Below are 22,487 nucleotides of genomic sequence, written 5' to 3'. Positions count from 1 at the left end.
AATGCATTGGTCATCAATCCCTGGTCTTGAGCAGCCAGGGCTAGGTGTATCAGAATTTTGGGGCAATTCGCCATTGTAAACATTTGAGTAAATAGACTCTCCATGTCTACAAGCTTATAACAATATGAAAATGTAATTTCAAACCCTAATTTTTATTTCAATAAAATGAGCAAAGACCAAATTTTAAAATTATAAAAGGTTTAATCGAAAAATATACAGTATTTTTTTTTCATCGGTTTTCTTTAAAAAAGATTTAACGAAAATCAACAAATTGAACTTTATCGAAAACTAATCAATATATATAACTGCCAAAAAGTCACTTACCTGTTCCAAATTACTAAGCTATGGGTGCCTCTATTCTTCATGTATGAGAATTTGTCCATATTTACATGGCATATTCCATGTATTTTTTAAATAAAAGGATTTTTAAACAAATATTTTCGGACAAGTCTTTTCGAGAATTGTAATCCATCATTAGCGAAACCGGAAGTTCAATTTGTCATGTACGGATGCATGAAAGGGACAAAAATAATTATTTCAAAAATGTAAAAACAACACATTAGTAACTTCGATAGTAACTATATGAATAAACGTACATTTAATGTAATAATAACAAACAAAAACACGTTTTTTTTTGTTTTTTTTACTATAAGCATATGTTATTCAGTTTTGTATAAAATAAATGAATGTTTATGTATATACCAAAAATATTAAAAGAAAACTTTAGGAATGACATTTCCTATTTTTCAATGTAACTAAGTTTTTACCCAAATAAATTCTTATAAATTTTTCAAAGATGTGAGGAATTAAGCAAAAAGAACGCTAATCCGTTTCAGTTGTCTTCCCTTTGTATTTATGCTATCCAGCCTTATCTCCCTTTTGTATTTTTAACATATTTCATTTCAACTACAAAGTGTCCAGTATGTGCTACCGTATTCACAAAATACTAACATTTCATTCATGGATTTTGACCAATTACAATTTAATCGCTCTACCAAATTTCATTTTTTTTTAATCTCTTAAAGAAATATATGAATTTTTGATTTAATATATTTTAATTCTTCTTTATTGAGTAAATTTTTTTTTTAATATCGAAAAAAAGAAAACATTGAATGAAATAGAAAAAATTGTCATCAGTGTCCAATATTTACTTAAAAATCTAAACATAAAATAAGCTTCCACTTAAAAAAAAAAAAAAATCAACATGGTTTTAGAAAAAGAAAGTTTTAAGCTTTGGACTTTACAGGTAAATTTCCAAAATACACTTTTTTTTTTTTTTTTTAATTTGAATATTTTATTTATTGATCTTTTATCTTCAATTTGTGATATATAAAACTTTGGTGTGTAAATTGATTATTTAAATTTTAATAGACATGTCAAAATGGGGTGGGGTGAATTTAACAAAAAAAATGTTTGTCTAAAATATATTCAGTTTGAGCATAAAATTTCACATTGACCCTGAAAATATCGTAAAAATTTAACTAATAGAAAAATTTTGATAGATTTTTAAAGTTTAAAAATTGAAAAATATTTAACTTGTAAAATTCAATTGATTTTATTACGTAAAAAAATGGCTGCATGAAGGATGCCCAAGGCGGGCCATCATTTTGTAAACACTGTTTTTTAAAAAATAAAAAAATAATATTTCTATTATTTTTTAAACAACTTTAATAGTTTATTTTGGAAGTATATTGCATAAAGAAAATAAATAACCCACTTTAAATGGAGAAATTATGAGTTTTTTTATATTTTATTCGCAGTTTTGTGTTAAGGGGTGTCAAAAATTTCCCAAAGATTCTGATACACCTAGTGGAGGGCTCCCCTTTTGAGTCAGTCCAAGGAACCTTCTTTGTCTGTGTATTCCTGAGAGAGGTTCCCCAATCATATATGATGATGATTCATATGATGATAATGCCTTACCTACCATTTTTCTTATCTGTTTTTATGATTTTCTACTTAAAGGCGTTAAAATGAAACTTAAATATGCTATTTAGTCTGCTAATTAGTCTGTAAGTTACCAAGTGAGATGGTCGTAAATACAGCCATCTGAATCTTCATGTTATGATATGTTCAAAATTTCATATCTTAAAAAGATCTGAAGATACAGCTTTTTAAAGATGGGTTATAATGTAAATTGTGCAACTTTTCTATCATTTTCAATCATAAGTTTATATGCATTTGAATAGGACTGACTTAAGGCAAAATGTCCAGTGAACCATGCATTTTTTGATACTTTGAACTCCAGTTTTAATGGACCAATTTTAAAAAACTAAAGATAATGTTTCTTTATTTTTTATGCTCTTTTCACTAATGCTTGATTTGAGTTTATTCGATGTAAAGAAAATACTATTCAATGTAAAGAAAATACTAAAATTGTATTTTTTATGTAAAAATATACAAACAAATGAAAATTAAAAACTAAAATGACATAAGACGTTTCTGAATTTTTGAGATGAGGATTGGATATTTGTATTATTTGAATTCTTCAGACTACTGTTCTCATCTTGAGTGTGATTTTCCCACCATTTCAGTCGATGTAACTAATTTTAAAACAAGTATCCGTGGCGCAGTGGTTAGAGTACTTGGAAAAATCAGGAAAAATCAATTGTAAAAAGTGATATTCTCCTGAAGGTTGAAGGTTCAATCCTCAGTGTGGGCAACCGAAAAATAAAATTGCAAATCACTTAGGATCTCTATCCAGTCATGGCTGACGGAACAAGAGCATGCCACCTCTGTGAAGTAAATAAAGGGTTCCGCTCGAAATTCCGACCGAATTCCTGAGTTCAACAAAAACATTCCCGTGTTCAACAAGATACATCGATCAAAACATTGTGAAAAAGCGCACTCAAGATGAAAACAGTAGTCTGATGAATCCAAATAATACATAAAACGATTTAAGTGCATCCAGGCAGTGCCAAATTATCATAGCATCATGAAAACAAGAATCGGCACAACTAGTATGTTGAAAACAAGAAGGCAGCTGATCTGACAAAGTTGATGGCAATAAAAATATATGAAAATTAAGAAATCAGAATTTAAGCGGGATTAATTAAAAAAATATACAGGATTTTCTTTCTATATCATAATAAAAATAAAAAAAAGTTGAATTTATTTTTCATTATTTCTTTAATTTTTTTTCTTTTGATTAATTTTTCAGCTGCTGCTCTCTCTCTCAGAAGTGTCATTTCCCGACCATATAAAAAATATTTAGAATCCTATCAGTAAGTATTGGTCATAGTTTTTTACTTATCCATTTGATTTGTATCGGCTGTCGATTTCAGCATATCTACAAAAATATTCTAAATGTTCTTGGGGATTTCTTTCAATTTGAATCTTATTATTTGATACCTCTATCACATAAAAATTAGTGTGTAAAAAGAAAATGATGTAAAAAATTAAGAATATAACATAAAACCAATTCCTAAAATTAGCTATTTGAATCTTATTATTTGATACCTCTATAATGTAAACATTAATTGTTTATGTGTGTGAGTCCAGCTAGAACTAAGAAAATACCAAAGATATACTCACAAATTATTTCTTGAGCAGGTAAAAACATAAAGATATATTATAGTTTTATATGAAAGAAGGTCTTTGAAAATTAAAAAATATGTAATAATAACGTTAAAACAATGTCATAATTGACAAAAAAGAAGGCAAAAGTGCAGCTTGCAAGAAGACTGTGAGGAAGAAATAATGAATGGAAAATAAAGAAAAAAAAAATAAGATACACTAAAATATATAGAAAGAGAAAGATCGAAAAATAGATTATTGAAAGAAATAGATTGCGGAAAGTCAAAGAGTTGTTTTTTTTTCATGTTTTTTTTTTTCTTTTTTTTCTTTGCAATAAGATATAAATAAATGCATATACATTCGCTCCATGAAAAAAATGTTTGCTTTTGATAACACATTTACATTTTTATCAGTCTCGTATAAACTTGATAACATCACTACATTCAAATGAAAATGAAAAGAATGTAAACATATCTTTTTAAAAAAAATCCAATATTTTAATTTTTAAATATTTATTTTCAATGTAATCATTTAATTTTAAAATTATTTACTGAAGAGATTTATTGCCATATAGACCTCTGTCATTTTAAAACAATTTGTGATGAAATAAAATTTATATTAATGTTAATGTTTTCAAGGTAAAATAAATTAGTAACATAGTATCATGTATAAAAAATTTGAATGAAATGTTCACTTTTTATTTAAGTCAATAGTTTAAAATTATTGATAAAACTACTCATAATGGAAATTTAATTTCCATTTTACAAACTAAACAAATGCTTTCATGTTATGGTTTTAAATTTTAAAATTCTCTCATTTGAATTACATTATTTAAAAAGAGTGAAAATGACAATTGTAAAAATATTGTGTCAAGAAATTTATTTCATTCAGAACAGGATTAAAAAAAAAAAAAAAGGCTATAATAGATCCTGCATTGTCCAATATACCAACCCCTTGTCCCATCGCTACAATGTTGCATCCCTGTGCTTGTTTTAGAAGTACTTTAATGAATGTACTTCAACGAACTCGTAGCACTGATACTACCTTCATTGTAGAGGGCCCCAATGTCAGAGAACTGTTTACTCTAAGAACTTCTTGAATTGTGAGACTTTGAAATTCCCTCCGTTTCCTGCTTCTACGATTGTACTTGCATGCAGAAGAGAAGTTTAAATGTAATGTGTACAAATATCTTGCTGCTCATCTTCCTTTCTTAGAGTGTCCCTATAAGTATGATCCTTAATTCATAGTAGTCTCTTACATCTCTATGGTAATGTTCCGTGTTTGGGATGAATACAAGTAAAAAAATAAATTTTTTAAAAACTTTTACGAATTATAATTTTTTTAATAGGCTATTTTCTTTCAAACAACTTTAGTGTAAAAAAGATAGTTTAATATGTAACAATAGTTTTGATTTTTTTTTCCAAACTTGCCAACATTGCATCTAAGATTCGTCTGAAGGTAAATGCTATGAAAATAAAAATCCTCTCTGCAGAATTCTTACCCTCTGAGAAAAACATGATTCTTCATAATGGGAAAATTTTTTTCTTAATGAGGAAAACCCTAGAGGAGGTTTATCGCTTTAGATACCTGGGATCAATGTTTGTCAGTATCGACTTCCAAATCAGCAATGTTTGATATGCCTTCAGTCACCTACAACTCCGTGTCATCTCATTTTGAAATCACAATAGACATGAAAGTCTTGATTTATCAGGTGCCTGTTTGGACACTCCTTCTCTATGTCTGCAAGACCCTGCTGATGAGAGCTGTGGTAGCGTTTGACCTATATTCCCTCCAAATTCTGCAGGTCCACTGGCACCAGTTTGTCCCCAATACACAAATCTGGATGTGATACAGCATTATCACCATTAACCAAGTGCTTTTAAAGAAGAAACTTTGTTGGTTTAGCCAAGCTGTGTGCTGAAACAGAGTTCATCCAGCAGGCAATAGCTTCAGAAGTTCTTCAAGATTGATGAAGATGCTCAGGAGGCCAGTTAAAAACTTGCTTATGCAGATATCAAACCTACTTCCAGTGCACAGGTCTATGGTGTTCGCAGCTGGTTCTGGGACTTTCGCATAATTATATTAGCCACTATGGACAGTCATGTGGTTTGTGTTCATTTAGGATGGTATGTGTTCCATACGAGTAGCCGGCTCAACCCATCTTGGGTGAATCCTGCCCAAAGTCAAAAATAGTGATAGTAGTAGTATACTTGTGTAGTTTTTTACATAAAAAAAAAGTTATTAAATGAAATATTGGTCATGTAATAGTGATTTGGGAAGTAATTTAAACAAAAAAAAAAATGCAAGATCAGGGTATTATTTTACACTTTTTAAATGTAATTAATGTTTAATAATTTTCTTTCAACTTATTCTCCACATTGACACTGGGATGATTCTTTTAATAGAGTATAGGTGTTTAATCATTACTCTCTCCTACTTCTTTCATATTTCATATGAACAATGTTATATTCACATTTTGTCCCACAAATGTAAAAATTATAAGGTGAGACTTGCTAGCACATGTTCCCTATTTTAAACTAAAGCATCCAATCTAATATAAAAGTTTTCTGATGCTGAGTGGAGTAACGTCTCATGAGTAAGCTCTTCAGTTTGAATAGCGAGGGATTCGCAGACCAATCAAATCACAAGAAACCTGTTGCTAAGAGGAAAGGACAATCTAGAGTAAGAAAAAGTCGGTTGTAACCGAGAAGCAGGACAGAGCAGGAAAAAAGAAAAGAGGTCCATGCCAACAGAGCAAGGTACCATTTTCTACAAAAGAAAAGGGAGAAAAAAAAAAAATATATATATATATATATATATATATATATATATATATGTATTCTAACATTCCATTTTCTCTCCATGCTAAATTTATAAGGTACATGTTTGAATCATTATACCCCAAAAAGAGGACAATTTCCATACCCAATTCATCATCTTCAAGGAAAGTTTATTTTAATTCTTAGTTTAACTCCGGAAGTTCAACAACAAAAAAATCTTCTCTTTTTCTAATTGTTCTGTAATTCAACTAATCGGTCAATTCCACCTAGAAGTGATGAATATTTATTTCTGCTATTTAAACTTTCACCTTGACAAAACAAACAAAAACACGTCTTTTTCTGTATTAATAAATGCATATAACTATATCGTTTTACTTTGGGTTTTAACATTTTGATTTCATTCTACCATTTTTTATGTCGTGCTGGGAAGATTTATTATCTCCCTCACTTTTGGATGGCAACTCTAGTCATATTTATGTGATGACAAACTCTATTTTGAATGGCAACTCTGTCATATTTACACGATGACAAAGTGATATGAATGTTCTAAACAATAACTGAGGATATAACACCATCTTATTTATTTTTATTGACTAAAGAAAGAGGAATAATACTTTTTTTTTATTTTGTTTGTCAGAAAGCGTTTTCTAATGGCAAGAAATTTATTCATAAATTGATTGTCAACGAACTTCTTAGATGTTGGATATTTTTATGATGCTTTTTCAGATTATTCAATTTAATATTAACTGACCTTTTAGACTTGAGTCAAATCCATTCATACCTTGGATTGCAGATTCTTCCTTCTGGATCTTACAGAGTATATCTTTATTGATTGTTTGATCTTATACTTTGACACTTTATTTCTCTGTAATTCTATTGAAGATGCCTTTTAATTCACAAAAAGGGTTTGGGTTTTTTTTTTTTTTTTTAATAAATTTTTTAATTTGTGCTAACTGTTAACATTTTTTTTGTTGATTTTTATCCTCTGATAAAGAGCCTACCATTTGGAAAATCTATGGGTTAAATATTATGCTTTAATTTTTTGTTTGAATGTTTGATACATTAATAAATATTGTAATTCATTCAAATATTTATTTTCATCATTTTTCTTGTTTATATATACATATATATATTGTTATGCCTCTAATCAGCTTGAAGGCAGAATATGATGTAACAATATCTAAAAAAAAAAAAAAAAAAATTGAAAGTGCAAAATAAAAAAAAAAGAATACAAAAGGATTTGGGACACCTATTCTTAAGGCACGTGTGAATGTTGTATGAAAGCAAAACACATCGAAATAGCTAGATAAAGACAAATGGAAAAAAAAAAAAAAAATAGCTAAACAAAAAATCGGGAAGAAGAAAGTAAAAAAATATATATATGTAAATAATAAATCTTACACTAATTGTGTATGTATGCCAAATGAAGTGTAAGTACACAACACAGATTAAAACAAAAATATCAGTCTGTTGACATATGAGAAACACATGTAAGAGAAATAGGAGGGTAAACTTTCTTTTTATATATCTGGGTTTGTTATTTTAACTGTTCATTCTTTCTTTGATATCATTTATGCCCTCTTTTATTCAATTCATCTCTTCACAATTGCCTCCCCTTTTTGCCAATTCATTTTGCAGCAAATTTGTGTTGATAAATTTTGCCTCTTCATTCATTCTCTTGTCATTTGCCACAATATCAACATAGCAGAAATTCACGGTCCATCCCTATATATTATTGTTGCTGGTTGAGAAATATCTCTCATTTATTTCTTATTCTCTCTTCTTTGTTTCTTATTTCGCATATTCATTCATCTAGTTTATAGATATAGCAAGATTTGCCATCTTCTTCCTCAACATATCATATACCCATTGCTTCTGTCATCTCCCGAACACCTTCTAGCAAGTGTCGCTTTTTTCCTTCATGGCATGTCCTTACACATGCTGCTGCCTGTGTATCTCCTCTTTCTCTCTATATAGACTCTCTCTCTCTTTTTCTTCACTGCACATATCTTTACATGTGCATGCTGCCTAATGTATTGCCCCTCTCCCTATATATTCTCTCTCTCTCTCTTTTTTTTTTTTTTTACTCCTATAGATTCTGGTCCTGGATATGACCTTAAACTATATCCAGTCGTGAGGCCCCAGCTTGTGGGCTTTGGGGAGTGTGGAGCCACCCTTTAATTACCATTGCTCCCAGGTCCACTCTGACCCAGAGTGGTAGTACCTGTTAGGGTCCCAACTATGGGTTAAATAGAAACCGACTTGAAAACAACAAATATATTCTATTAAAAAATTTTTCTTCAAAATCTTTGGATTCAGCATTAAATAACCTGAAAAGGGTTGATATGCCGTAAAACAAAACCAACTAACCTATAGATTCTTTCTTCTATTTACCCTTTTTTTATGTAGACGATAAATAAAAATAAATTAAATCCAAATTAAAAACGTAGTAATCTTATCCTATGATGACATAACAATATATATATATATATATCAGAGAGGCGGTAGCACTCTCTATATAGGGATGGCCCGTACACGCCTATATACGCCTACAAAACAAAACTATCCAAATCTCAACTAAAATCAACTTATAAGTTTCAAAAAGCACATATTCTTACAGAGAAGCATCTTACGAATCCAGCGAGTGTCAGAACGTCGGTTAAAATGTCAAAAGAGAGCAAAAAAAAAAAGGGTACAAAAATGGCCAATCGTTCTTCTTTCTTCTTCTTCTTTCTTCTTAGACGATGTATCTCGGTGTACGAACGGTCTCTGACAACAGTTCAAGCATCAATCGACTGCTCTTTACACGGAGAAGTGCAGTGACCCATCGCTTTTTAGCTAACTCCATAATTAAATAAGATTACGTGTAATAACAAGTTTTAAACACTATATACCCAATGTAGGCAGACCACTTCGAACACAGAACTTCTCTCAAAAGGGACAGCTCCAAATAATACACCGGATGCTCACAGACGTTCCAGTTTGCCAGTGGCCTATATTTCTTGGACGCTGAATATTTGAGGTGAACGTTAAGGTTTTTTCTTTAAACAGTAACCCACCAGCGTTAATGAAACCACAAAATCTTTATCTCAGTTGATCAAAATTGTTATAAAAGTAACCTATCAGCAAGTACAACGTCAAAAAACAATGTTATAAAAACAAATAATTCTTCAGATTTTGGACTGTAAAATATGTACAAAATGTCAATGCTGTGACCAGGATTCGAACCTAGGTTAGCACGGCCACAACGTGGGGTCCTAACTTCTAGACGATCACGGCTAACACTGACGTCTGTCGCTCTTGGCAGAAAGACACATGATACTGTCAAACTATTGAAAAATAAGGAGGAAACTTGAAATTCTCACGCATGCGCAAAAATACACTATAGCAACCATTGTTAAATGCAGCTGAATCTCTTCGCTCGCTAAGAAAAGTAGATCAGACCAATTCTTCTAAGAACTCACCAAACGCCGAAGGAAATAAGTTAAATTAACCGCAAAAGAAACTGCAAGAAAGTCATCTTCTAAGAACTTACTGGAAGCTGACCAAAACGAATCAAAATCCAAGCCTTAGCCACAAAAATAACTAGATATTGTGGCTACTATACACAATCTACTAATAAAAACAAGTAATTTTTCTAAAATAAACTACAATAAATTAACCAAGTAACCTCACACTGTCACTGATTAGGACTTCATATAAAGATAACAACTACACTATTGGTATATATACCGTTCCACACTTTAACTATTGGTGACTGGGCAGTATCTCAATTCTACGAGAGTTGTCTTGCTATAAGATAAGTGATATTATAGTAAGATACACATAAGTGTTATATGTTTACATTTAATAAAAAATGCCAAAGTCAGCACGTAGTAAAAAAGCTCAGAGAAATATAGACTATGAAAAAAACAAAGTCAAGGTATTATCTAAGCAAAAAGAATACTATCAGAAAAATGCTGAAATAATAAAAATTAAGTATCATGCAAATCCTGAGGCAAAGAAGGCTGCCTCACGTGCTGACTCAAAAGCACGGTATAACAGGGATCCCGAGGGGAAAAAAACTGCCTCACGTGCTCTTTATAACAAAGAACCAGAAAAAAAGAAGGCTGCCTCACGTGCTGATTCAAAAGCACGGTATAACAGGGATCCCAAGGGGAAAAAAGCTGCTTCATGCACAAACTATTATAAATATAAATATCAAAAACTGCCAAATCTTTGCCAAAACGCCAAAGAATGAACCAAGAAAAATTTAATAGTGAAGGTATGAACATTTTAGAACTTTATAATACTCTAACTGTTTTATCAGAGAGGCGGTAGCACTCTCTATGTAATATAGAACCGATGGAGGACCAAGAGGCAACTCCTAAGGCCCAAAACCCAAAACCCAGCAGGAAGCGACCTGCTACTAATGGAGGCGGCAATGAGCCGCCTCCTAAAAACGACAATACTGTCATGAATGTAAGTTTAAAAATAAGACTGTAAGTAAAAATACTAATTAACAAGAATAAAAAAGCATTGGAAATGCAAAAGGATATAGGGATGGTATGCCAAAAAGTATACAAACAAGATAGCTATGAATGGCTAGGCACATGGAAATAGAATTGCATCCAAAGTATAGCCCTATAGCTTTTCTCCAATCTTCATTCCGTGTCATCATTACGGTTGTAAAAAGCTATAGGGCTATACTTTGGATGCAATTCTATTTCCATGTGCCTAGCCATTCATAGCTATCTTGTATACTTTTTGGCATACCATCCCTATATCCTTTTGCATTTCCAATGCTTTTTTTATTCTTGTATATATAATACAGTGGCACATTGGATAACTCAACTTGTCTATTATAATAATGTTGTTTGTTCACAATTTGGTCTATCCTGCCAGGTTTTTTGCCTTCTCATGCTTTGGAGGGAACTAGTTTGTTGCTAATCGCCTGAGGCACTCCTACTGGGAATGCAGATGGGACTATCCTTGTATTTTTTGCAATCAAGTTTGCTCTTGTTCTAGAGTGCTAGCTTTTCAAATCCCACTTTTCCGTATATTACATGTTCCCATCATAAAAGGGAGATGAGCCTCGCAGTCTACAATGAGTGATTTTGATTATTTAATATAATTTCATGAAAATTAAATGAAAAGAATCTTAATTTTTAAGTAATTGTTTTTCAGACGCAAATTTGGTTGGGCTAATGGATCATCCAGTGACTGTATTGCAATTGTGAATGTCTACAAGGTAAAATAAACACAATAATTCTTACATAATTGAACAAGTATAAATAAATATTACTATACTTTGTAACGTTTTATCTTACTTGGTTGTCGTAAGAAATCTCATAATTCAGTTTTGTTTGGGGTTTTTCACTTTATTGGTGGACGTTTACTTTTTCTCTCTAAAATAAATAAATAAAAAGCCAATTTCCTCTAACAAAGTTACTGATTTATGTTTTTCTCTGTTATTTGTGACTTAATTACTTGTTGCAAACCTTTCACAACTTGCAGCATTTCACTTCGATGTTTAACTCTTAGTATTTTTCTCCAAAGAAACTGACTTCCAAACTATCTTTGGTCAGAAGTTTATTTCTCTGTTCAACTCTCAAATCTGTGCATATCATTTCCTCCTATGTTTTCTTGTATCTTTCCCTCCCAACTGACTCTGCTATCCCAACTGTTCTACAGCTAAAACCCAAAATATTTTCATTTGTTCTTTCAACATGACCAAACCAATTTCCTGTTCTGCAAATGTCTTGCCTTAAGGAGAAGTGCTTTCCAACACCCCGGAAAACCTCATCAGTATGCCCTGTATTTAAGAATTCAGGTGAAAAGTCATCTCCCTCTCAGTACAGACCAATAAGTCTCCTGTGTGTCATGAGTAAGTTGTTGGAATCCATATTAAATAAAGAAGTAGTCAACCACCTCAACAGAAACAGCCTTCTTAGTGACACACAATATGGTTTCCGCTCTGCAAGATCTACAGTTATATCACACAGGATTAGTGAATCTCTTGACAAAGGTTTCCTTTCCAGGGTAATTGCTCTTGACATATCGAGGGCCTTCGATAAGGTATGGCATAAGGGCCTACTTCACAAGATTTCCAGCTACGGTATTACTGGAAATGTTTTCTCAATCATTAAATCATTTCTCTCCGATAGGCTCATAAGAGTAGTGGTTGATGGGCAGAAATCAGAGGCTCACAGTATTAATGCTGGAGTCTCTCAGGGGTCCATCCTGGGTCCAATTCTCTTCCTGATCTACATCAATCTCCCAAAGCACATACTTAAATTATTCGTTGACATCTATGCTGATGACACGACCATCTATGACAACACATCAAAGGCCGTAAATGACAAAGTTCTCTCTAATTCTCTCTCCTCTGATCTTGAGCACGTGGTACAATGGGGGAAGAGGTGGATTAATGTATCCAAAACCAAGCTTCTATCTTTACATCATCAACGCACTGATCCCCATCTGGCATCAATTGAAATGGATGGCTCGCGTCTTGGAGAGGCTCCATGTTTTGACAAGCTTCTGGGTTTGACCTTTACTCCTTATTTAAAATGGAACATGTACATCAAATCTGTTGCCAGGGACACTGGGAAAATGGTGGGATCCTTCTACCGCTCCAGAAGATATCTCACTACTGATGCAATTCTCTATCTTTATAAAAGCCAAGTACGTCCAAGGATGGAATACTGCTGCTACATCTGGGCAGGAGCTGCTAAAAACAGCCTATTCTGCCTTGACAGAGTACAAAATAGGATTTGTGGTTTAGTGGGGGATGCCCTTTTCTCTACCCTTCAACCTCTCTCCCACAGAAGAGACGTTGCAAGCCTGTCTTTGTTTTATCGCTATTTCCAGGGCAGGTGCTCGTCTGAGCTTTAATCCCTCGTCCCCCCTCGCCAATCTTTCACGAGAAACACCTGTCTGGCTGAAACTACTGTCAATAATTTTCCCCACTCTTTATCTGTGCCTAAATCCAAACGTAGATTCCATGAGCAAAGCTTCTTTCTTAGAACTGCACGCCAGTGGAACTCTCTGCCGCTTGCCTGTTTCCCACCTGACTACAACTTGGGCGTCTTCAAGTCCAACATAAACAAACGCCTGACAAACCGCCCCCTTAAGTAAGACACTCTATCAAAACCCCCAATACTAATGATTACTACAATACTATATCATTGATTACTGTACATGCAATAACCCTTATCCCTGAGTGGCCTTCAGGCCTTGATAAGTGGTGACCCCCATGTAAAAAAAAAAAAAAAAATGTCTTCCTATACTCTCCAGATTTAATCTTCCTTTGTGATCACCAGATCAAAACCTTTAAGACTCACATGACCTGTCTATAGTTTCATTCTTATAATTTCTCTCCATGCAACATATATCATCTGTTGCAGTATTTTTTGCATAATTTTATTGGACATTAGCACAAAATTTTTTAGTCATATTTATATCCAGAGACGATAAGAAATCATATCTCTTAGGATTTTTCAGTCATAGCTTTTCATCTTGATATGATCTGCTGATCCTGACTGAATTAATACTACCATTCTTTACCTGGAATTCTTTACAATTCAAAACTTCTCTGACTGAATTGATACTTCTAAACTTTGTTTGAGACAACTACATTTCATATTTGCAATTGGATATATATATATTTTTTTTTTTTTTTACTATAGATATTGCCATCCTTTTTTTGGATCATTTTTTCTTGCACCCAACTCTGTTTTTACAAACTGACCAGAGAAACTTTCCTCTTTCTGGGAGGCTTTCCAACACTACAAAAACTGATTATCACTTTGGTTTTTCTAATATTCACCTTTCGTAACATTACTTTTTATAGCATTCCTCTAATTTAACAATTAGACCTATGACCTTCCATTATTTTGTAGGCAAAATTCAAATTTTCTTTAGTTTAATATATACAATGATTGATTTACAAAATATATATATAGATCAAACATAGCCATTCCTGTGTCTCGATACATCTTCTATCATTATATGTAATCATCTTTCTCTAATAGTTAACCATATAGAAGCCTATTCGTGACCAGACACACACACACAGACGTTCAGCTTTATATTATAGATATATTGTTTCAGTTTGAAATAACTCAATAAGGATTGCTATGCAATGAAACAAAAAGCAAACCAACACTTCTAAGGTATCACTTTTATATTCGATTTGATGAGTAATATTTTTGTTTGACAGGCTTGGGAAAGCAATTGGGCACGTGGCATATTTAAACGCAGAGGCCAATCAGAAGCTGAATGGGGAAAAAGCAACTTCATTCAAATCAAGAGAATTCGAGAGGTGAGGGTATTTTTTTTTTTTCTTTTTTTTGGTTCTTCTCCATTATTGTAATAAACTTCGACAAATGAAATATTGAATTTGAAATGAAACTACTGATATCTACTGAATTGTCATCTTGTAATAATGAAATAATGAAAAATAAGGTAGAAAATAAATTATTAATGAACACAATTCTCAAAGACCATTAGTGAAAATCAAATTTTGCTAAAGATTTTCAGTTTACAGAAAATATTTACCTCCCTTTTGTAGAACTCCGGTTTCTTTTTTTGTAAAACTCAATTTTTGCTGTCTTCAAAAACTATTTTCAATAATAATTAATTTTCTGTTTGATCGTTTTTCTTAATTTTTATATATGTTCATTACTGTGACATGACAATTCAGTAGATATCATTAGTTTCACTTGAAATTCAATTTTTGTAGCTCAGATATGAACAATGCTGGAGAGAGAAATGACAACAAAGGCTGGAGTGCTAAATGTTCTTTTTTGATTTTAACGGATTGTACCAAGTGATTTTTGTATAACTTTTGAAGTCATAACTATATATATATTGGATGATATTCAATAGAGGATTGGTTATGTAATAAGAAATTTGCATGAATTAAAATATAATATCTATGCGTATTTTATGACCAGGCAATGCCAGGCGACCTGCTAGTAAAAAAAGTAATTAAAAGCGATCTTATCAGTGTGTGTATGTGTGTATAGTCTATACCAAACTCCTCTCAGAATTGAAATCTTTCGATTTGGTTTTTAGCTGGCAAAAATTTAATAACTTTTGAAATCATTACAATATATTGGATAATAATCGGTAGAGAATTGTCTTTATATCAAGAAATAAGAAAGCTGCATGAATTAAACTATAATATTTATGTATATTTTATGACTGCAAAGTCCCACACAAAGCGTGGGTATCTTTGCTAGTTTTACATAATCCATTATGTGGCAGCGCACCATTTCGTAAAGACACTGGATCTCATCTGTAGGATCTGCCAACAAAGATGGTTTGAGGGAATAAGTCAAGTGAATCAGAAGATTCTGGATATAATTGATTTTTTTATGGAAATCACTCCAAATAAGCAATGAAGTCACTTGATGTAAGAAGTAAAAAAAAAAATACTTCAAGGTCAAAAACTAATTAATGATAAGCGTTAGACAGATTTCAACCCAGAAAAGAATTTTTTCCCTTTGATCAGAAATATTACTCTTGAAATGTGAGGACTAAAAGACAAAATAAGGTGAAAGTTACAAAGCTGCAGAAAGTAAACCCATGGTTCCCTTTCTATTATCCTATAAGGCATCACAATAATTGTTTTAGTATTAAATAAACAAAATTGATATGTCATAAGATAGAAAATCTTATGTTTTCATGACATGTCAATATTTAAAAACGTTCTTTAAAATGATATATAAAGTGAAGGTATAACAAAAACTTATTTGAAATCAAAATTAAAACTTCAACCTAATATTATTATATTAAAGATGATGCTTTTTAACAAGATTCTTATTTACCGTTCAGGAAAAACCAGTTTCCACTTAACCCTGTGAGCATTGAATTTCAGTTTAGTAGAGAACTTATTTTTGACACTTATTTTTAAAATGACTCTAAGCTTGACCTTTCTTTGTATGCCCAAACAATGTTTACTACATTTGTAGCGTAGAAGTATATTTTGAGTAATTTGCATATTTGATGATGGCCATCTTTAATTTATAGTGAGGTCGACCATCCACTCATGTAAAATTGTCATTTTCTTGTGCGCATATTTGTTGAATTTATGAATATATATTTGTACTGTTAGGACCATACTTGTAGTATTGCTTGCTATTAGAGGTTGTAGACTTGTTGTAATTTTGCAACAACCCTGCTAAAAGGGTTACATCTGTTTTTATTTTTTTTTTTTTTATAAGAATAAGACTGATTTCTATCAAATTGCAAAAGCTTTAAAGCTCTGCCATTTAGTTCGATTTTCTTTTATTTTTTGATTTTTTCTCTCCTGCTTTATCATTCTTTCTCTTTTCTTGTTTTTCTTTCTCTTCCTCCTTCTCAACCTTTGTTTCTAATAAAGGATACATGTTGTGGCTAAGGGAAAGTAAAATACTTAATCTAGAATTTAAAGTGAGAGATCAATTTTGCTCATAAATTTAATGTAAAATGAACTCTCGTCAGTTGACTTTTTTCTGTATAAATAAACTCTATATATTCTATTTATTTTTTAGTGATGGGTGTATTTATTTGTAGATCATTATATGTGGTTTTACAATATTTTTTGTTGGGGTGGCTGTGGCAGGCTTGCTATTTAGGGTTAGTAATAATTAAAGTACTTTAAAGGGGTTGTCACATAACCTAGGCTTAGTGATAAAATAAGTTTTTTTTTTCTTTTACTAATTTTCAGCATGACATCTCCCCCCCCCCACCTCGCCAGAAATATGTGCAAAATTTATCTCATATAGCAAGATATGGTTAACTTCCCCAAAATACTAGAATGACCTGGAAACTGGAGCTCATTTTATGTGAAAATTTATGTGCAGTGGGAGAAGGCGCTTTGAAAATTTGGTGGGGTTCATTTGTGGGAACTTTGTGATTTCAAATTCTTTTTTGCCATTGATCTTTTTTTCTATGGGAAAAATTAAGTTGAAAGTATACGAAAAATGCAATATAATTTAATCCTTTATGGTCTGAATTATGATGTAGATGATTAAAAAAAAATATTGTTAATTTTAGTTTAAAGGGTAATGATACTATGATTGTCTTCAAACTGGAAAAAGTATGAAGTTCAGTAGTTAAACTACTACTTACAATTTTTGTATTTCATTACCTTGATTATTATCCGTAGTGCTGGAAAAAAAGTGTGTTTATGGCAACAAACAAAATCCTCCACTCTCTGAGATGGATGATGGCATACTGAATGTAAGCAATGGATAGTTGCAATCTGGAGGTAATGAACTAATACGTATAAGGTGTGTTTGAACCCTAATCCCACTTTATGCTGTTATATTCATCTATTTATGAACAAATTTTTAGTATCAGGAATGGAAATATGAGAGATGTATCAGAAAGTGGAGTCGGAAATCGATAATTGTTACAAGAGTGGTTTTATAAAAAGAAATGATTTCAAAATTAAATTCTTTAAGACAAATCTGGAGAAGGAGGTTTGTGGTAGTTTCTTTGGGTTTTTTTTTTGGGGGGGGGTTCTCTTATAAAGTTAATTTCTTACTTTTGGATATATATAATTTCTGTCTTACTTTAATTCAACATTTTCTTTGTTTTCAGATAGCTGACTTAATTCGTGAATTGGAATGTCGATTGGCAAAATTCAACATCCGTATACCAAAAGAAAATCCACTTTCAAAGAAAGAACTTGACCATCCCGAAGAAAAAATATTGTTTAAGGTTTGATATATATATTTACTATTATTATTATTGACTTATGTATTTTTTTTACATAGGAATCACCACATATCAAGGCCCAGAGGCCACTTGAGGATTAATGAGTGTACAGTAGTCTTTGGACAATATATTAATTGTTAGTAGTTTAAATTTGGTAAATTGAATTACTCAAGGGGACAACTCATCAAAAACTTGTTCACATTAGACTTGAAGATGATCATATTGCAGTCTGCTGGAAATCAGAACGTTCCACGGGCATGCAGTTCTAAGAAAGAAGCTTTGTTAATGGAATCTACAATTAGGTTTAGATACAGATAAAGAATGGGGAGAATTATTGATTGTGGTTTCAGTTAGATGAGTGTTTTTTCTGAAAGCTTCGCAAGGAGAGACCATAGATTGGAGCTTAGATGTTCTACACACAGCTTTCTATACTGTTCAGATTCCTTTGAGGTCATCAGAACTGAGTTTTTAAAACTCCTATTACACATCCATTGTATCATTCTCATATCATTTCTCTCCATGCAACACATGTCCTCAACCAGGTTTCACTTTTATGTGCCTTCCTTGAAAATGATTTTTTATCTATTTTTCTTTAATTTATTAGTGCAGATACCAATACCAGTTATTAGTCTGCTCAGAAATTGTAATTTTATGAGTGAAAATAAACTCAAAATGTCTTATTAGCTGGTAAATGTAGCTACTTGGCATTGCACGGTGGTGTTTTTTCTTTTTCATTTTTTTTATTTTAAGTAAGCTGGATTTTTTTTTTTTTTTTTTTTTTTAAGCTAAAATATTAAGATTTGGTTTTTCAATATCATTTTGAAAGTTTAAATAGTATGGTTTGGATATTAAATTAATATTTAAGTCAAATTGTTAGAAAACTATCATCATTTGTTAATATTTCCCTGAAAAAAAAAATGCCATGGATGTTGATACTCCTGATTGAACGCAGGACATTACATCAACAGTTTGAAGCATTTCCATCTGATCTATTTTGCTAGGCTATATATTTCTTGTATTTCTAAATGTGTATATTTCTATTGGTAAATACTGTTTTAAGTGGTTAGCTGTTAGCATCCCTTTTCTCATTGTCTCTTAAAAGAAGAAACTCCCCAAAAACAAGTGATTATTTTTTTTTAACAATATCTGTATTGACCTATATATTAATTAATAAAAATGTATAAATTTTTAAACTCTTTTGAAGTTTATACCATTTTACGCATTCTAGCACATGCAAAACCTTTTTCAAATGACATACCCATTGGATTACATATGAAAATCAATAAAATCAATCAATATTAATTAGTTTCTTAGCATTGATTTGGATGATTTCAACAAAGTTCACTTTTAATATGTGAGAGCAATTAAGTTAATGGTCTAATGAGTTCATCATGAGTTGCATCTTCTGCTTAGTGTGGATTGCGGACTCACGTGACTTATTTTTCATCATTCCTTAGAATAGTTGGCCAAAATGTTGTGAAACAACAACTATAAAGATGAGGATAATAGTCCGCAATAAATAAATAGAAAGACTACATTAATCTTCTAAAATCAATTTACGGCAGATCACAGGCTTTTATAAAAACTTATCTTGGGTTTAGCTATCCTGTTCTGTGTTGCACTAGCTGCTGTTATACTTAAGACAGAAGAGACTTGAGGTGGACAAATCTTATCCAACCTTTCCTACGCTGATGACATCACTCTTAATAAATGCACATATAAACTTCCAAATTTTTGTTACGGTATGAGCAAAGAATGCAAAAGAGATAGGATTAGAAATAAACCTAGAGAAAACAATGTATGTCTACAGCCAAATCAGTTTAACCTAAACATAACTATTCACATCAAACAGGCCATCCAATTCATTTATTTAGGGCATTAACTGTCTCCAGTGATTACAAGATGACATGGAAACACAAAATTGGGCAGGTTTAGGCGGCTTTCCAAAAACACAGCACCATTCTAAAATCAAAAAGGTTGCCAGTAACTAATGAAGTACATGGTAGAAATATGATGGCATGTGTAACCATTTACAAAAATGTTATATATATATATATATATATATATATATATATATATATATATATATCTAATATATAAAAGGCAAATTGTGTGTGTGTGAGTGAGTATGTTTGGATGTCCGCTAAAAACTTTTGAAAGACGGAACCAAATTTCACAAAGTCAGTATCATATTGAAGCCCCAACCTCCGGATGACAAATATCGAATTTTGGGGCAAAACCATCAACTTTTACTGTGTTGGCTGAATGGTTTTCTGCAGTGGGGGGGCCAAAAAAAATGACATTCTTTCGTTTTTCCTATGTATTTATGTAGTAAATCAATCATGATCTAATGTTATTTATACGTTGTTCAAAAATCGCTGCGTCATGTCACGTGATCTGCCGTCACCAAGCTGTAATGGTGGTCTGTATACACAACCATACAATTGCAAATTACAAAAAAAAAATTTTAACCCTTATAAATATTTTATTTACATTAAAAAAACATACAGCCATTTTTTTTTTTAAGTATTCTTCTTGGTTTAAGAGAGAGAGAGAGAGAGAGAGAGAGGGAGAGAGAGAGAGAGAGAGAGATGTCCATTCAGGAATTTAAAAAATGCTGATTCATGTCACGTGATCTTCCAATGTATTTAAGTAGTAATAATGGATTGATCTAATGATATTTATACGTAATTAAAAAAACGCTTAGTCATGTCACGTGACGTGATGTCACCATTCAGTAATGGCGATGTCTAAATAAACAATTCTTATCGATAAATTTGCGAGAATAATTCAATGTCAGTATATATAATCTTACACATTATGAAAATGTTTCCAACGTGATTAACTGGTTAAAAATAGTAATTATACGAGAGTATAACGAAAAATGTCAAGAAAAAATAAGGGATAAAAAAAATTCAGCTTAAAAATATTCACCGATAAAAAAAACGATCGTTATATTTAAGCTAAAAAATAAACAACCATTTTCTTTTTTTGTATTATTACCACATGACCTCCTACCTCTGTTGAACTGGATGGGGGGGGGGGAAGCCGCTTGAAAACCAACAAAAACGGTAATTTTCTTTTTTATATTAGTAACACTACGACCTAATTCTGTTGAGAGGGAGGAAGGGGAGGATGAGTTAATCAGCGACTACAACCTGTTTTAATATAATACGAAATGAGAGTTAATGGATTAGGTGAAAGGCAAGATAAGTTACTTTTCTACCAAATTGGATATATTTTTCGTGTTTTTATTCAATGTAACATGTTTATTCAGCTTGAAAAACATACAGTGTTTACCGATGTATTCGAAAATTCAAGATGGCGTCTGATTCTCTCTTTAACACGGTAAGTTTGGGAAAAGATGTTATAAATAAAAAACCGGATAAAATACTGTTAAAAACTCGCTCAATATATGTTACCATGACATAGGTTGACATATATTCGGTGGGTTTTTAATAGTATTTTGTATAGTTTTTTTTATTTATAACACCTTATCCCAAACTTACCGTGTTAAAGAGAGAATCAGACGCCATCTTGAATTTTCGAATACATCGGTAAACACTGTATGTTTTTCAAGCTGAATAAACATGTTACATTGAATAAAAACACGAAAAATATATCCAATTTGGTAGAAAAGTAACTTATCTTGCCTTTGATAACATTTATTTGTTATATATTTGTTTTTTGAGAACTTTTTTGAATCTATGTGTACAGTAATACAAACCCGATGTTTCATTTAAATTATTTATTTGAAAAAAAAAAAGCTATTTATAAATAACTATTGTATTTTACTATTCTTAGCTTTATCTAAAAAAAAAATCCGTGATTCATGATTACTTATGAAAAAAAAAAAAAATTACAAATGATACATAAACATCTAAAATTCCTCTCTCATAAGAATAACAAATATATTATAAAATCACATTCAATTTTCTCATTGTTTATACGGTCCCAAGCAACAGGATTGAATAAAATATATATTAGCAAAATACCTGGCGTCGCTTGGGATTTGATGAGATACATATGATGTATATTACCCATCCATGCAAAGGTAAAATTATTTCATATACGTGCTGCAAATTACCTACCATAGGTAAGATACAATTATTTCATATGTGTAATACCCGTCTTGGGTAGATAAAATTTTCTTTTCCTCAAAACAGCAAATGATACATAAACCATTTGATTAATATACAATCATTGTTATAATATGGAAGTGACCTTCCTTGGATGATGCTTCATTGTTGAATACTACTAGAATAATATGCAATCATTGTTATAATATGTGAGTGACCCCATTTGGATGTAGCTTCATTATTATTTTACTAAGTGGAGGTAATAATGATGGTTAAATCATGAAAAAATGACTGTCGAAATTATTAACATATCCAAGAATTATGAAAAATGATTAAATATTAGTTAGGATTGATGTGTTTTTTAATGAAATAAACACCCTAACCGATGTATTAAAGTTTTTCTATTAGTAATAGATGGGGCGAT

General features: G+C 31.5%; 1 protein-coding gene across 1 annotated transcript in view; it reads left to right on the top strand.

Moving 5' to 3' along the window:
• Positions 1 to 22,487, top strand: part of LOC145277613 (ATP-dependent RNA helicase TDRD9-like) — a 228,291-nt gene that overhangs the window by 76,023 nt on the left and 129,781 nt on the right. The window contains exons 17-20 of the mRNA XM_080129144.1: positions 3,158 to 3,221; positions 11,460 to 11,523; positions 14,497 to 14,598; positions 17,868 to 17,987. Of these exons, the coding sequence (XP_079985270.1) occupies positions 3,158 to 3,221; positions 11,460 to 11,523; positions 14,497 to 14,598; positions 17,868 to 17,987 (350 nt within the window). The remainder of the gene's footprint in view (positions 1 to 3,157; positions 3,222 to 11,459; positions 11,524 to 14,496; positions 14,599 to 17,867; positions 17,988 to 22,487) is intronic.

The sequence above is a fragment of the Euprymna scolopes genome, chromosome 6 (assembly GCF_053919585.1).
Source record: "Euprymna scolopes isolate OS-2025 chromosome 6, ASM5391958v1, whole genome shotgun sequence".
Lineage (NCBI taxonomy): Eukaryota > Metazoa > Mollusca > Cephalopoda > Sepiida > Sepiolidae > Euprymna > Euprymna scolopes.
The sequence above is the reverse complement of the archived record's forward strand: the minus strand, read 5'-3'. Positions and strand labels throughout refer to the sequence as shown.